At 53.3% G+C, this 14,304-nt stretch overlaps 1 protein-coding gene across 2 annotated transcripts in view; it reads left to right on the top strand.

Annotated features, from left to right (window-relative positions):
* The window catches only part of Optix (optix), a 54,089-nt gene extending 41,026 nt beyond the window's left edge, over positions 1-13,063 (top strand). The window contains exons 2-3 of one of the 2 annotated variants that reach the window (XM_019841402.2): positions 10,847-11,242; positions 11,589-13,063. In XM_019841402.2, the coding sequence (XP_019696961.2) occupies positions 10,847-11,242; positions 11,589-11,991 (799 nt within the window). In that variant the 3' untranslated portion in view covers positions 11,992-13,063. The remainder of the gene's footprint in view (positions 1-10,846; positions 11,243-11,588) is intronic. The other variant, XM_025297739.1, reaches the window with a different exon arrangement.
* Positions 13,064-14,304: the final 1,241 nt, after the last annotated feature.

Raw genomic sequence — 14,304 nt, forward strand, 5'->3', positions numbered from 1 at the left:
ATGAATAAAGGTATCAACGTATCCTCTTTTTTAGGCGACCGCTCCTAATCCAGGAACCAGCGCCCCTTTGACGGCCGCATCGGGCCAGTTTTTGCGCCACGCAGCTCGCTATCCGCTTTTTGCGGCGCGCGCGCGAAAACGGGCTATTCATCCGGGCCGCAGAATTTTCGTTCGTCGCGTCTCCATTCAGCCGGGGCGAAATAAACGTCTCGCGGTAATTCGCAACGCCGGCCGAAACGAGATCCAACGGAGACCAAGTGCACGGCGAGCGTGGAGGAGAGAACGGCGGAGAAAGGAGAGACGGAGAGAGAAAGAAGTGCTGAGAAAGACGAGAGCAGAAGAGAGGAGAGAAAGAGAGAGAGAGAGAGAGAGAGAGAGAGAGAGAGAAAGAGAGAGGACATATTTCAGGAGCGAAACTTAATTTGCCCCGAAGTGTGCCACGGGACTCGAATCGATTCGAGGGCCCTCGAACGTCGGAGAGTCTCTAAGCGACGGCGCGTGCCTCAATCGGATGCCATTGAGGTTTCTCTCCTCTCTTCTCCCTCTTTCTCTTTCTCTCTATCTCTCTCTCTGTCTCTCTCTCTCTCTCTCTCTCTCTCTCTCTCTCTCTATCTCTCTTTCTCGTCATGCGATAATTGAGAGGCATCGATTGTGTAGCGGCTCTTTCGATCTCGTCCTGTTTCCCCGAGTCTCGCGAACAGTTAGAATTCGTTCCACCCAGCGCGACCACCTACAAAGTGGCTCCTCTCTTCGAGACGTTCCCGGGGATGGTGACTGTAACCGACCCCGCGCTCGGAGACTAGGAACGTGAATTCCAACGACGAGTGCCTCCGTCGGGGATGATAAAATCGCGCGGCGCGCGCGAAAATCGACGTCTGCGTAGAGGGGAGTCGCTTTTGTGGAGCCGAGGAGACGATAAGCACGACGCTCGAGAGAGAATGAGAAACGCGCTTCAGCCACGTGGAATACAGTCGCGTCCTCGTTGTTTCTACCGGCACGATTTTCGAGAGCCTCCCAGTTCCGCGTCAATCCGCCGTGAAAAGCAAGTAGATGAACATCGTAAGTTCCTCTTACGCTCTTTCCCTTCGCCCTTTCTCCCCTCCCCCTTCACTCGCTCTCTCCCTGATTCCATCTACCGCGTCACCTCGCTTGACAAAAAGAACCCTACGCACACGTTTAGGATACGTTAAGAGGCCCTTCACGGTGTTTGCCGGCAAACACCCTTCGTACTGGCGTTGCCTCGATGGCGCCCTTGCTACCTCATGAGACGAGGCATTCGTGTCCCTACCGTTCTCTCTCTCTCTCTCTCTCTCTCTCTCTCTCTCTCTCTCTCTCTTGTGCGCCCTCCCTCCTCTCGCTCTCCGCATACAAACGCGGAGTCTGATTACATATTAATTATTTACAGAGCGATTTCTGATGTACGCGCACCGACCGTCTCCTACGGAGCGGGTCATTAAATTAAATGAAACGCCGAATTCTCGCGCGCGGAGCACGGCCGGTGAATATTCACGGCCGCGGTGCGCCCTAATCCCGACGAACGACGGCAAACCGACGGTGAAATTCGGCGTACACGTACGACTTCGTCGACGCGTCGACCGAGCAATCCAATGTGCGTCTTGAAAAGTGCCGTACTCCCTTTTCTCCGCGTTTTCGTCCGGGATTGCATCACCGTGAACCACTGCGCGGAGACTCTCTCAATCTCCAGCACGAAAATCGCGTAAACGAGACGGGCTCCTGTATGAATTTCTGCTCACCACGCAAGGTCCCCTCCCCCTGCCCGCCCCGCCGCGGGCGAGAACAATACAGACGAATCAGCGAGTGCCACTCGTTTCTCTCCTGACATTCTTCGGCGATCTATTGTGCCCCCGAATGGCTCATTAAAAACGTCTTACGTCTTTCTTCGGTCGACTGTGAAATACTCGCAGGCTCGACGACTGTCCGGTCGCCGCCGCCGCCGCGGCGTGTACGACTCACGGAAGCGTACGGGAACAAGATCCGCAATTAGCGTGAAGTCTCGAGGAGGACGCGGCTTAACAAGCGTCCTAGGTCGATCGGAGATTTTCGAGTCATTAGGCTGTCGAATCGCGACTCGCTCGGACTTGCGAGACGCGAGCTGATGCGCGCCCTCGATGTTCGCGGAGAGACGCGCGTCTTTCCGCGAGGTTTCCCTCTCGTTCGTCTCGCTCCATTGCGGCCGACATTCCCGTAATTTTCCCTCCCCTCCCGGGACAGGAGGGACGGGTCCCTCGAGGATAATAATTTCCCTCTGTCGGCCGCCAAAGACGTACACGCATACGGTCTGAGACAATAGGATTAGCGCTGGCCGCGCGTAGCCTTGAGGACGAGCCGGGCAAGGATTTAATTTTCGAAGATTTTTCCCACGAAGAATGGCCGGGGAAGCCCGGGGTACCTCGTTCGAACGCCTGGGCAAACACTCGAGATGTCTATGCTCCTGTAGGAAAATGTTTGTCGTCGTCTCTAGTCAACGAGCGCGATCGCTCGGGCGGAAGAAAGCGGGGGAGAGAATGAGGGGGTGGAGAAAGTGAGAGAGAGAGAGAGCGAGAGAGAGAGAGAGAGAGAAAGAGACGCGCGATGCCTATCTCGCTAATGCGACACGACTATCATCGTAGAGACCGTAATGGCGAATTGAAAAATCGATGTGCACCCTCCTCCCGCTACCCCCGGCCACTATCCGCCCTCGTGCCGATCATCTGACCTGTCAAGCTTCGCATCTGCATCTCATTGAGATTCATAATGCCTCGCGAGTGAACCTCGCGCCTATTCTTCAAATAATCGGGTTAATTACGAGGGGAGGGGGTCGTTTTAATTGGAATGATACCTCTTTCTCATGGCGGTGGGACACAAAGTAACGACGACTACGAGAGTATCCTCTCGCAGGGCGACACGATCCGTCGATATTGCTATCACGGTAATGCAGATTAGTAGTAGATTGCAATATCAACTCGCAACAGCTATTAGGAAACGCAAGGCTATAATTTCAGTAATATCTCGTGTCGCGCAATATGCAAAACAATGACGTAACGCACAGTGTTGCGATTTATAATTGTATAATCGAGCGATAGCACATATCACAAAATCAGAACTGTCTAGCATGAGCTACATTTTTTTTTTCCTCAACCGTCTGTAACAGCAGAGGAGAGGAATGAGAGAACGAAAGAAGGACGCTTATCCCTCGGCGCGATACGTATATCTTTATACACATCTCCGTAGTCAATTATAGTGCTCGGTTAATACGCTATCTTATTTTATATAATTAAGTTCAAGGTAAGTAGGCACTACTCAATGTCGATCGCGTCTATAATTCCAAATGTAAATGTCGTGTCGCGCCGATGGAACAGCGTTTCTTTAATAACGTCGCGACAGCATTAACGTCAACAACGTAATCACGTAAGAAAAGCATCGATGCGCTTTGATCGACACATATGGGACGAGGAATGTCGACTCGCCGCCAGATGAGTTCTTAGGGCGCATTCACACCTGGGCAGAAAAGCAGAAAGCAGAACAGCAGAAGCTAAGAGAATGACAGAGAGAAAAACTCTCGCAAGAGAGAGAGACAGACTATCAGCACGAGTTCTGATTAGCTGCTGCCTTTTTGCTTTCTGCTTTTCTGCCCAGGTGTGAATGCGCCCTTATTCTCCACAGCGAAATGTGTGGTCGCGCAGCAGCATCAGTGGCAGAAAAGGAGAAAGAGAGAGAGAGAGAGAGAGAGAGAGAGGGAGAGAAACTTTTCCGCGAAAGAGGACGATTCATCGGATCGTCACAGGGAAACAAGAGAGACAGCCGGCGAGGGGCCGGGGGAGGCCGGGAGAGACACGTGGGTATCGGTTTTCGGTCGGTGCACATCACGCACTTAAAAATCTTCCCAAAATATACACAGCGAGAGCCTGCCGCGGTCCGGGAACCGCGAACGCGGCCGGAACAAGTGAGGTCGCCACGTCAGTGGATACTCTTTGTTCGCGGGCAAACATTTGCCCAGTTTCTCAGGGCTGCCGAGGGTGACAGAAAGACGGAAAGGATGATCCGCGGGGCCGGCCGAGCCGGGGGCGAGAGTGAGAGAGCCTGGCCAGAAACGCAAACCATGTCCTTACGGTCGTCGGCGCGACGACGCGCCGCCGCCGCGGTGCGCGCGCGTCCCGATGTTGGCTCGGATAAAAATGTTGCAAATCATGGGCTACCTGTCCGTGATGCCGGAGCTCACTCTGCCAGTCGGACGTTTTCAGCGTAATGCATATGGGGCGGGCCGCCTTCCTTTGTCTCAGGCGTGTTATCCGCCTAATGTAACCTCGAGATTGAAGCGGGAAGCGATAAAGCGGCGCACGGATGCGCCTTTCCGCTCGCGCTCGCTCTGTCTCGCGCCTGACGACGACAACGTGCTATCGAGCGCGGTGAATCGATCGCTCGACCGATCTGTGATATCCTCCGATCCACCGATCGGTCGATCGATATGAGTCCCAATCTCCGCGCTGTTTACATGTCCACGTTGTCGCGATCACGAGCCGAACGCGCAAACCCGCTTGTCGCTCCACGAGGGGGAAGCTTTGGACGACCGGCAGGCGGACGGAAGGCTGCGATAGCGAGAGAAGAATTGAGCATCGGGTTCCGAGTCGAGCAAGAGGGCCCGTATCGTTTTAACGTCTCTATTAGCGGCTATTAAAAATGAGCTAGCGTCGAAAAAAAGAAGTTGAAGAACGAGGGCGAAACGAGAGTGGCGCGGAGCATGGCTCTGGCGCAGAGGGAGAGAGAGAGAGTAAGGAGATACGAGGGGGGGGAGGGGAGGTCGTGCCTCCCTTGAAATCGCGGGGTCTCTGTTCACATGCCGTCTCTTCCTCGTACCGGTATCCAGTTACCTTTTGTGGAGGACTTCGCATGGCTCAGATTCTCGAACGATATGTACTCCATTGTGCGCGCCGGGTATTTAGCATTGGCACGGGGTTGGTTCCAGCGGAGGGGTCGTAGAGGCACGCTGACGGGGAGAGGCAGAGGGATACACAGAATAAGAAAGACAGAGAGAGGGAGAGATGGTTTCATACCACGCACGAAATCCACGGTGTGTCCCCCTTAACACGGGGTAGATTCTGTTAAAATGATATCCCTCGTCAATCTCTCCTTGTCGCTCTCGCCCGCGACATTACGCACAGGACAGATCCGCTGGCGATATCGCGCTGCAACCAATCGCTTCTTTGCACATGGTAGAGCACCGTGTAAAAATGTGAAAAGAACGGACAGAAGAAAGAAATGGTGGAAACTAATTCGCAATGTCGTAATCTTGAATGTCAGTCCAGTCAGTGCGGATCAAGCGGCTGTGATGTTATGTGACACACGATTACCTTGTCAGCTTTTTCATCGTATTTTGAAATGATTGACATTTCATAATTATCATCGAGCGGTGCACGTGGGCAATCAGGACGATTGATATTATCTAATAACATATAGTAACGGAGAGAGAGAGAGAGAGAGAGAGAGAGAGAGAGAGAACAGAGAAGAAGAAAACCAGACTAGTAAAAAAAGCCGAGTATAAAAAATTTATTTCCAACATTACACAGTCTTCCGAGAATACTAGTTATCAGTACAAACTTGAATGAGCGCACATGTATATATTGACGGGAATTCAAATTATCTTATCGCGTCATGTCCGTGCGACAAGAAGAGCAGACACGGCCATATCAATTTCTCGTAGTAATCTCGAATAATTCGAACGCGACGTATCGGTAGACACTTGTCTACCTAGATAGCCAAATGCCGTCTTCATCGTCGTCGTCGTCGTCGTCGTCGTCGTCATCGTCGTCGACGCGCCGCGCACCTTTCACCGGCGAGTTTCTCGATCGGGGATCAATGGTGGCTGTATACCGTGGCACACCGGGGCCGCGACCATCTTGCGCGTAATTACAGTAGCTTCCGTCACGGTTTGAGCCCTGGTCATCGTCCCCGTGCATAATACTTTATAATATACGGCGGGATTCCAAAAGTGACTCGTCATGCGGCATAAATACTTTAACGGCGGCAGCGGCGACGGCGACGGCGGCAGCGGCAGCGGCGACGGCGGGAGCAACGGCGCGCACCGTCCTCTCCTCATTCATCGCCGCGTTCTCCACCGTCGCTGCACCTGATACTTTCCCCCGGCGAGCTGATGAATTTCTTTTTTAATCACCGCCCCGTCTCGCGCCCGAAAGTACAACGTCACCTGTTGGCCTTTGCCATCCGCCTTTGCGGCTCTCTCGACGTTGCGATTCGCCACGCGAATTCGCGCGCGCACGTTCGCTCGCAGGAACACGGGCACACGCAAGTGCATAACGAAATGCGTGCGAAATCGTTTTTAGCGAGCGCACGGAAAAGAGAGAGGGAGAGAGACAGAGAGAGAGAGAGAGAGAGAGAGAGAGAGAGAGAGAGAGAGAGAGAGAGAGAGAGAGAGAGGAAGAACGGTAGAAAGGTGAATCGGATTTATCTTTATTCTTCATCTTCATCCGGGTCTTACGTTTTATCGGAGTTACTCACTTCCATGATTCCAACGCGGCATTGTAGTAAACGTAGCTTTTGATACTTAAAATATGAACATCAGAAGGCAGGCAGGTTGAGTGCTGCGAAAATGAATAACGTTCGTGACACACACTCTCTCTCTTTCTCTCTCTCTCTCTCTCTCTCTCTCTCTCTCTCTCTCTCTCTCTCTCTCCCCCCCTCTCTCTCTCTCTCTCTCTCTCACTATCTTTCTTTCTCGCCGTTCTGGTCTATTAAAACTGCATTAGTTCCTGTATTGTTTTGTAAACGAGGTTATCAACGCTAAGACAGTGTGCAAAAAGTCTGTTTACTCGGCAAGCGAGTAATTATCACGGCGCACGCTTCATTAATCTTTTTTCGAACACATTGATGGGCGGAAAATTTAATGCCGGTCGCGCCGGGAGTATAGAGAGGAGAGACCGACATAATTCGATCGTAAATTATTCTACAAACTGGCTCCCTAGCGGATCCGCGCTTAATCCCTCATTGGTGTTTATAGAAATATTTAAAAGATATTACGGAGATGTGTAAATTCATAGGTAATGGCTCCGCGGCCGGTTGGAATTATCGGTGCACATACCGGTTTAATGGATTGGATTTCATTGAGGAGGGGAAATCAAACAGTGCTGCAGCTAAGTGGCACAAAAATAATATTCCGCTAATTTACGGTAAAAGGGAATGAAAGAGAGAGAGAGAGAGAGAGAGAGAGAGAGAGAGAGAGAGAGAGAGAGAGAGAGAAGGAGAGAAGGAGAGGGAGCGGCAAAGAGCACGTTGTATTTCACCTTTTACGGAAATATCGTTTCGCTTACTGTCGCGTGACTCGCGCTTCGTTGTTTCACTCGGCTCATAAATCAACGTGCGTTGAACACGAAGTATTTTGACTCCATGCAAACGTTCAAACGCGAACGGATCGCATTAACGCGAGCAATTTCGCTGTATCGTTGCGGGGGGCGGTAGCCAAGGGGCGGCTCGGAAAGGGGCGGGAAGGGGGTATTGAAAGCTTTCAATTTGTCGTCCATCGGAACGCAATTAGCGCGGACTGCGGCGCTACAACGGCGCGGCGACGAAATCCGAGAACACGCGGAGCTTTAATACCCCTTTTATGCACGCCGAAAAATTGACACCCGAGTCTCCGCGCTTTAATGCCACGACATTAAGACGATCTCAATGGGAACGATCGCCATGGAATACCATGTGGGACGGAACGGTACGAGAAGGGGGGTAGGGAAGTAGGAGAGGGGGGGGGAAGGACGAGACGGGCACCGGCATATAATAACTCGTGCCGTCTCGTGCGGGTATCTCGTGAAAGGACGAAGATAAAGGCCGGCGGTCCAGGAACATAATTAAAACGCGTCGGGTATCTCGCGTGTGGAGGCGAAAATGCGTGTGGGACAAGAGAGGAGAAAGGCGAGGGGCCATGTGGGTGAAAGAACGTGGTGGAGAAAAGAAAGAGAGGGAGCGCTGAGAGGTGGACAAATTGAACTCGTATTATCGCCGTCAACAACGCGGATGCTGAGAGGGGAGAGAGAGGGGAGGGAGGGAGGGAGAGGGAGAGAGAGAGAGAAGAGAGAGAGAGAGAGAGAGAGAGAGAGGGAACGAGATATTTTTGATATTGCAAAGAAGCGCAACGTTCGTCATACGCGCGAAAAATTGCGCGGATCGAAGTCTCGGGGACAAGCGGTATGGGGAACGAATCGGATAACGGGTCGCGAGAGATAAGTGAGCAAAAAGATGAAAAACGCGCGAGCGATAAAAAGGAATTACACATTTGCCACGTGTGTGATGATGTCGGATCTTGAATTACCGCTGGGAGAGGGAAGAGACCGTGGGGGGATACAGCCCGCACTTTTGTCTCTCGCACTCGTCGCGGACGTGTAACGCGCGAGTGCGTAAAATCAAAATCGAACGCTGCGCGGCGACTGTTCACGGTCGCTTATTTCATTATTCACGAGTATAATTCAGCGGCGATCGAGTCCCGATTGCGTTGTCAAGAACACGATGATGCTATTTCATCCGATTAACATCGGCGTACTTTTTAAGCTCCCCCCTCCCCCCCCCCTCTCTCTCTCTCTCACTCTCTCTCTCTCTCTGTCCGTCCATCTCGCTCTCCGCAGTCGCGTACGGCACCGCGTATGATCGAAGATTATTTTAACGCGTCCGTCGGCGAACTCGCCTCTCCGCGTCGTATTAATTTATCCGAGTACGCCATTAGGCGCAATGAAAAGGGAGCTTGCATGAATATTCACCGCGGAATTATAAAATGCAAGAGGCATTAAGACAAAGGGGGAGAGAGAGAGAGAAAAAGGAGGGGGGAAATGGAATTAAATAACCACCCAGGTACGAGAAGCATATTTCGGAACAAGCGCGATAACGCTCACGAAGCACGCCATTAATTCTCCGACTAAGCGAGATCTGTTGATCCTTATTTCGCGCGACACGTAAATATGCGTTTTCGTCGCGCGTTTAGTGCTGACAAACTCGGCCCGATACAATGACGAAAACGCCACGAAGACCTTGCCGGTTTTCTCGAATAGAAGCGAACGAGTCGAAGGAACTGTCCTCGCGCACATCTCGCGAATGCGATCCTGATTCTCATTTCCGAATGCGGTTCGTCCGTGGAGTCGTTGCGCGCTCGTCGCGATCGAGCTTTTTCCCGCGATCTTGAGACAGAGAGAAAGAGAAAGAAAGGGGGAAAGATAGAATGAGAAGAGAGAAGAGAGGAAGGGAAAGAGAGAAAAGACGAACGATTCGACGTTCCTCCGACTCTCAAGGAGAGGCGTTACCGTGGTAACAGTACGGGTCTGAGACTCGAGACTCGATTAGCAAAGAAAATACGAGAGGATCTCGGAAGCCCCGCTGCACGGGATCGATCTGCGGCCGAGAGGCTTTTAAGACGACCGCGAGACCGCCTCTCATTGTCTTTGCCGGGGCGACGGAGACGATTCTCGCGCGGCAGCGCGCGCGCCTCCCTCGCGCTTGTATTTCCAAGCGAGAGCGCTTTTTCCTAGCCAGCCGTCGATCCCGAACGTCGCCGTGTGTCGCCGATGCACGCGGTCAACAGGATCGTTCGTCCTGTCGAATGAGCGAAGACTGAAGGGGTCCCCCCAAGGGTGCGTCCCAGGGACGTTCGCTACTGCGTCGCTACCTCGCTCGTTATTTCGTAAACGTTCACCGCCCGCGCGTTGCCGCCGCGATCGATCAGCCGCGGAGAATGCAGGGGGTAGGATCTCCGCGATTCCCAAGATCGCAATCGCGAATTCCGCCGCGTTAACGAGTTAATTCTGATCCCGTAGGGGAGTATCGCGCGACGAAATCTGTATCCTTTTTAATTGCCGCCTCGAGGATACGCTGCGGCGGTGGCAGGCGAAGGCGAGGGCGACACAGAACGCTGGCGTAATGGGCGATGGATCGGCATAATATTTTCCCGCCGCCGCGGCCGCGGCCGGCCGCGCCGACGATGACGGCGAGCACGCCGCGGAACACAGGGTTACGTTACACACACGGCCATCCGTCATTCGGGGCGTGTGTGAAGTTTAGCGTGTTTTTCCATATCTGTCCGTGATCTACCGAGTAATGAGGTGAATCTCTCCCTCTCTCCCTCCTCCATGCGAGAGCCTTCGTCGGGGAATCGTCGTTACTCTCCCGTGAATCCTCGCGCCTCCACCTGGGAAGGATGAGCGCGCGCTCATTAATTACAACGAGACGCTCTATTCGCGGCGTGATGACTGGAAACAAAGTGTTTTCAACGCCGGCTTTTCACATCCACGTGTGTGCGCACGTATACACGTGTGTATGCATGTGCCACCTATATGCGACGAACAAATTAAAATTCCCACCGCGGCCAAGCACACCTACGCGCGCGTCCTCCTCTTGCCGGTGGCTCCGGCCGCTGCCGAGGAGATGATCACAGTCTGGAGTTCAAGTAGCCGACGACCTCCTTCGTTGACCTCCGCGTCCCGTAAAGAGGCGACGGGGTTGCTTAAAGTTAAAGATGGAAGAGTCTCTTTGATCCTACGCACGTGCAAGTAGGATGAGCTCGCGCGATACGAACGGGGAACCTTCAGCGGATTCTCAAGGAATCGTTAACGATCGTCGTGAATGACGGCGATTTTTTCGTGTTGAACGGCAAAAGAGTAACCCGAGAGCAACGTATCGTCAATCCCAGATCCCACGTCTGTTCTTCGCGCTAGACTTCGTGTTGCGCTCACTCGCGTGTGCGTGTGCGTTCCCCTCTCGTTTGTGAAAACGTCGATTAATTCCCGACGATCTCTTCTTGCAGATAACTCGACAGCATCGACCGTCGTAAAACGTTGCGTACGCTGTTGTTTTTCAGGATGCAACAGCAGTCAGGCCCGGGAAACGGAAACACGCGGCGCACCCTGAGCCCGGGACCCGGCGGCAGCGACTCCGAGGATTCCGACATTTCCCTCGGAGGAGCATCACCAGCGTCACCAAACGCCTCACCGCCACCGAACCACCAACCGTCCCCGGTGCCCCTCGGACCCCTCGGACCCTTGCCAACCCCTTCCTTAAATTTCCGTTTCGATCCTACGCAGCCGCAGTTTCGCTTCGGCCACACGACGCCTTTCAAGTTTCCGCCGACGGGCTTCCGATTCGGGCCGCATAGTCCGCAGCCTAACCACCCGACTATGCCGAGCGGAGGGATTTTCAGGATCGCGGAGACCAGCCCTTTCCAGGCTATAGGGCCCAGGGGTGATGTAGGATCGAGGTATCAGCTGTTATGAGTTAGCAGCTGATTTCTTTGTTACTCAAAATTACTCTCGCGAGACGTCTTGTCGCAACACCGAGCCTTCGCGAGCATTCTCACAGCCCTGTTCATTAAGGGTTCATCAAGACTCGCGATTAAAGCCGTCGATACCGACACACTGCTCTCTCGCGAGTTAACGTCGCGAAAAGACGCCGCGCGCTTGTTGCCAAATCAAGCGGTCTCCGCTAAGTTGTATCTTCTGCTACAACTCAGACTTCTCTCCTTATCGAACGTCTCCTTATCGAACGCCTCTCGCCGGCTGAACCGAGTGTCACAACACACCCCGTGTCGTTCCTTTCGATTACAGATTGCCGGATCCATTGGGACTGCCACCGCCGAGGCTCCACCCGCACGAAGGCCTGCTACACCACCCGCACCCCCAGCTGAGCGATGGGATATCCAGGATATCCGAGACATCGCGGCTGTCCGACGGTGGGCTCTCGCGGCTGTCGGACAGTTTGTCGGAGGCCCACAGCCCGCCATTGCTGGCGGCGAACCTGTCGGTCGCGGGTCCCTTGAGGGTGGCTGTGCCCAGCCCTGGCACCCCCTCCTCCCGGGGCAGCCCGCCCCCCCGGCAGCAGACACCTCAGGGTCAAGCTCAGAGTCAGGGTCTGATAAGGGTCGCCACGCCGCCACCGCCGCCACCGCCGCCGCTGCCGCCGTTGCCGAATCCGAGACCGCAGATTCACAGGCCGTTCTCACCCTCGTGATTCGACGAGAGCGACAGGAGAAGAAGCGCCATCCTTGGGGCAAGCGATGATACCGTGTGACGTCGAGGTAAAACGCCGTCGACGTGCGCTATCGCGACACCGTGGGCGAGCGGGCGAGCGGGCGAGCGAACAGACTTACTCACTTTCTTTCTTTCGTTCGTTCGTTCGTTCGTTCGTTCGTTCGTTCGTTCGTTCGTTCGTTCGTTCGTTCGTTCGGTCGTCGCCGCGCGAGCCGGCTATCTGCTTTGCCAGAGGAGTCTCCGTGAGTCGACGGGGATGACGACGATGGAGAGGAAACGGTCGGTCGACGGAAGTTTCAAGGACGAGCGATATACACGGCGAATCGGTGACAAACCTCGTGGACAACCTCGTCGAGAACCGGCGCGACGGAGGTCGACGCACGGCAGGACGTCGACGGGTGACACGCAGTCATCGCGCGAGGATCGTTCGATGACATTCGCGAACACGCCTTTCTTCGAGACGACCTCATCGCTTCGCTTCGTCGGAGTCTCCGTCGTAGTCTCCATGACGGTCGGAGCGGGGAACGGTGTACCGCCAGCGAAGAGAAATCAACGACGTGGTATCGTTGACGGAACAATTCACCGAGCGCGCAAGGCCAGCTCGAGAATACGCTGAGTGGTGAGAATATGCTGAGTGTCAGCATGCTTTGGGGTGCGCTTGGGGGGAGCTTCTCCTCTCCCCGATGATGTCGAGGCAGCCTGCGCGAGAAGAAAATGCTCCTCGATCGCGGACCGCGCGAGAATGGAGAGGGCCGGGGGGAAGACGGACAGAATAGACTGTTCGAAAAGTGAGTACAAGTCCGTCGGATAAGTGCAATCCTCTCGGGTACGAAGGAGAGAACGAACGGTCACGGGGTGCGATGGGATGATGGTGGTGGTGTGTACATAACTGTTTCTCTCAGGCGTTGCCCGACCCGTCTGACTCGTCGAAGCCTACGAACCACGCGTAGTATATACACAGTGGAATCCCCATAGTTTGTAAATAGCGCCGCTTTTTAGCGCCCTCCCTCTTTCCCCTCCTCTCTTCCTCCTCCTCCTCCTCCTGCCCCCCACCGGTGCTCTCTCTCTCTCTCTCTCTCTCTCTCTCTCTCTCTCTCACTCTCTCTCGCTCTCTTTTTATCGCGAGTCGCATCTCTGTGTGATCGATTAGTTAAGCGGTCGGGCGTGCCAACTGTACCGCTGTGTTTCGCCGACGCGTCGGGGTGTCGTCGAGGAGCGAATGCGGCGGCCCGATCCGGCCCGTAATCGCAGGCGCGAGGCGACGGAGCGCGAAACGCGAAGGGATGTCCGAGGTGGAACTCGCTTGCGGTATCGGTATCGGGAGATCCCCTGTGTCCCTGCGACGGACAGCACGCGCGATTCTCTCCGCCCTTGCGTTCGCTTCCGCCCCTTTTCTCTTCGTCTTTTGATTCTCTTACTCTTCCTTTTGAGCCCCGTTTGAGCCGCGAAACCGCACAACAGCCACGCGTCGCAGCCGGCGGTAAGCGAGAGAACAAACGCGACCGATCGCGCGAAAGAGTCGCGCGCTAACGCTGAAACAGCTGCGGTAAGTAAGACGAGTATTTTATCGTACGGTGTATTCGACGTCGTCATCGTGTGCATCGGTTAATTCGCGCACTTCTCGCGGGCTTGTATCTTTTCTCTTTTCCTTTTTGAGGAGTCGAGTCGAGCGGTGAATTCTGTGATTTCAACCGAGACAGACAAGGACGACGAGGAGAGTCGAGCGTCGGCTCGCTCGAGTCGAAATTTTGGTTGTACATTAATCCCGGAAGTTTCGATTTAAAGGCCCGCGAAATTGATCACCGGAACCCTTTAAATTTGACGAAATTTTAAACGGGACTAGCGTAGATCTTCAAGAAATTTCGACTGGGTGATGAGCTCGCGACGTGACCGTTTATATTATTGCCGAGTTAAGCGCGCGAGAAGAAGGGTATCTCGCGCTTTTCGCCCCTTTCTCTGTAGATAGACACGTTTAGCGAAATTCTTGTATAATCAGTCCGAAGATATAAATATGAAGATAAACAGTACGTATACTATACGTATATATAATATACATATATACATAGTATATATACATATACTATAGGTGAAGACTCGTGTAATTTACATAAAGACTATCAACACACGAAAATTATATATATATAAATATAAATATAAATATAAGAGAGGAGAGAGAAGAAATAGAAAAAAAGAAGAAGAGAGAAATGGAACATTATTATATATATTATTAATATTATTAATATTATTATTAAAATATTATTTGTGCGCCTGTACATACATTCGCGCAAATATA

Source organism: Harpegnathos saltator, unplaced genomic scaffold (genome assembly GCF_003227715.2).
Source record: "Harpegnathos saltator strain DR-91 unplaced genomic scaffold, Hsal_v8.6 scaffold184, whole genome shotgun sequence".
Taxonomy (NCBI): domain Eukaryota; kingdom Metazoa; phylum Arthropoda; class Insecta; order Hymenoptera; family Formicidae; genus Harpegnathos; species Harpegnathos saltator.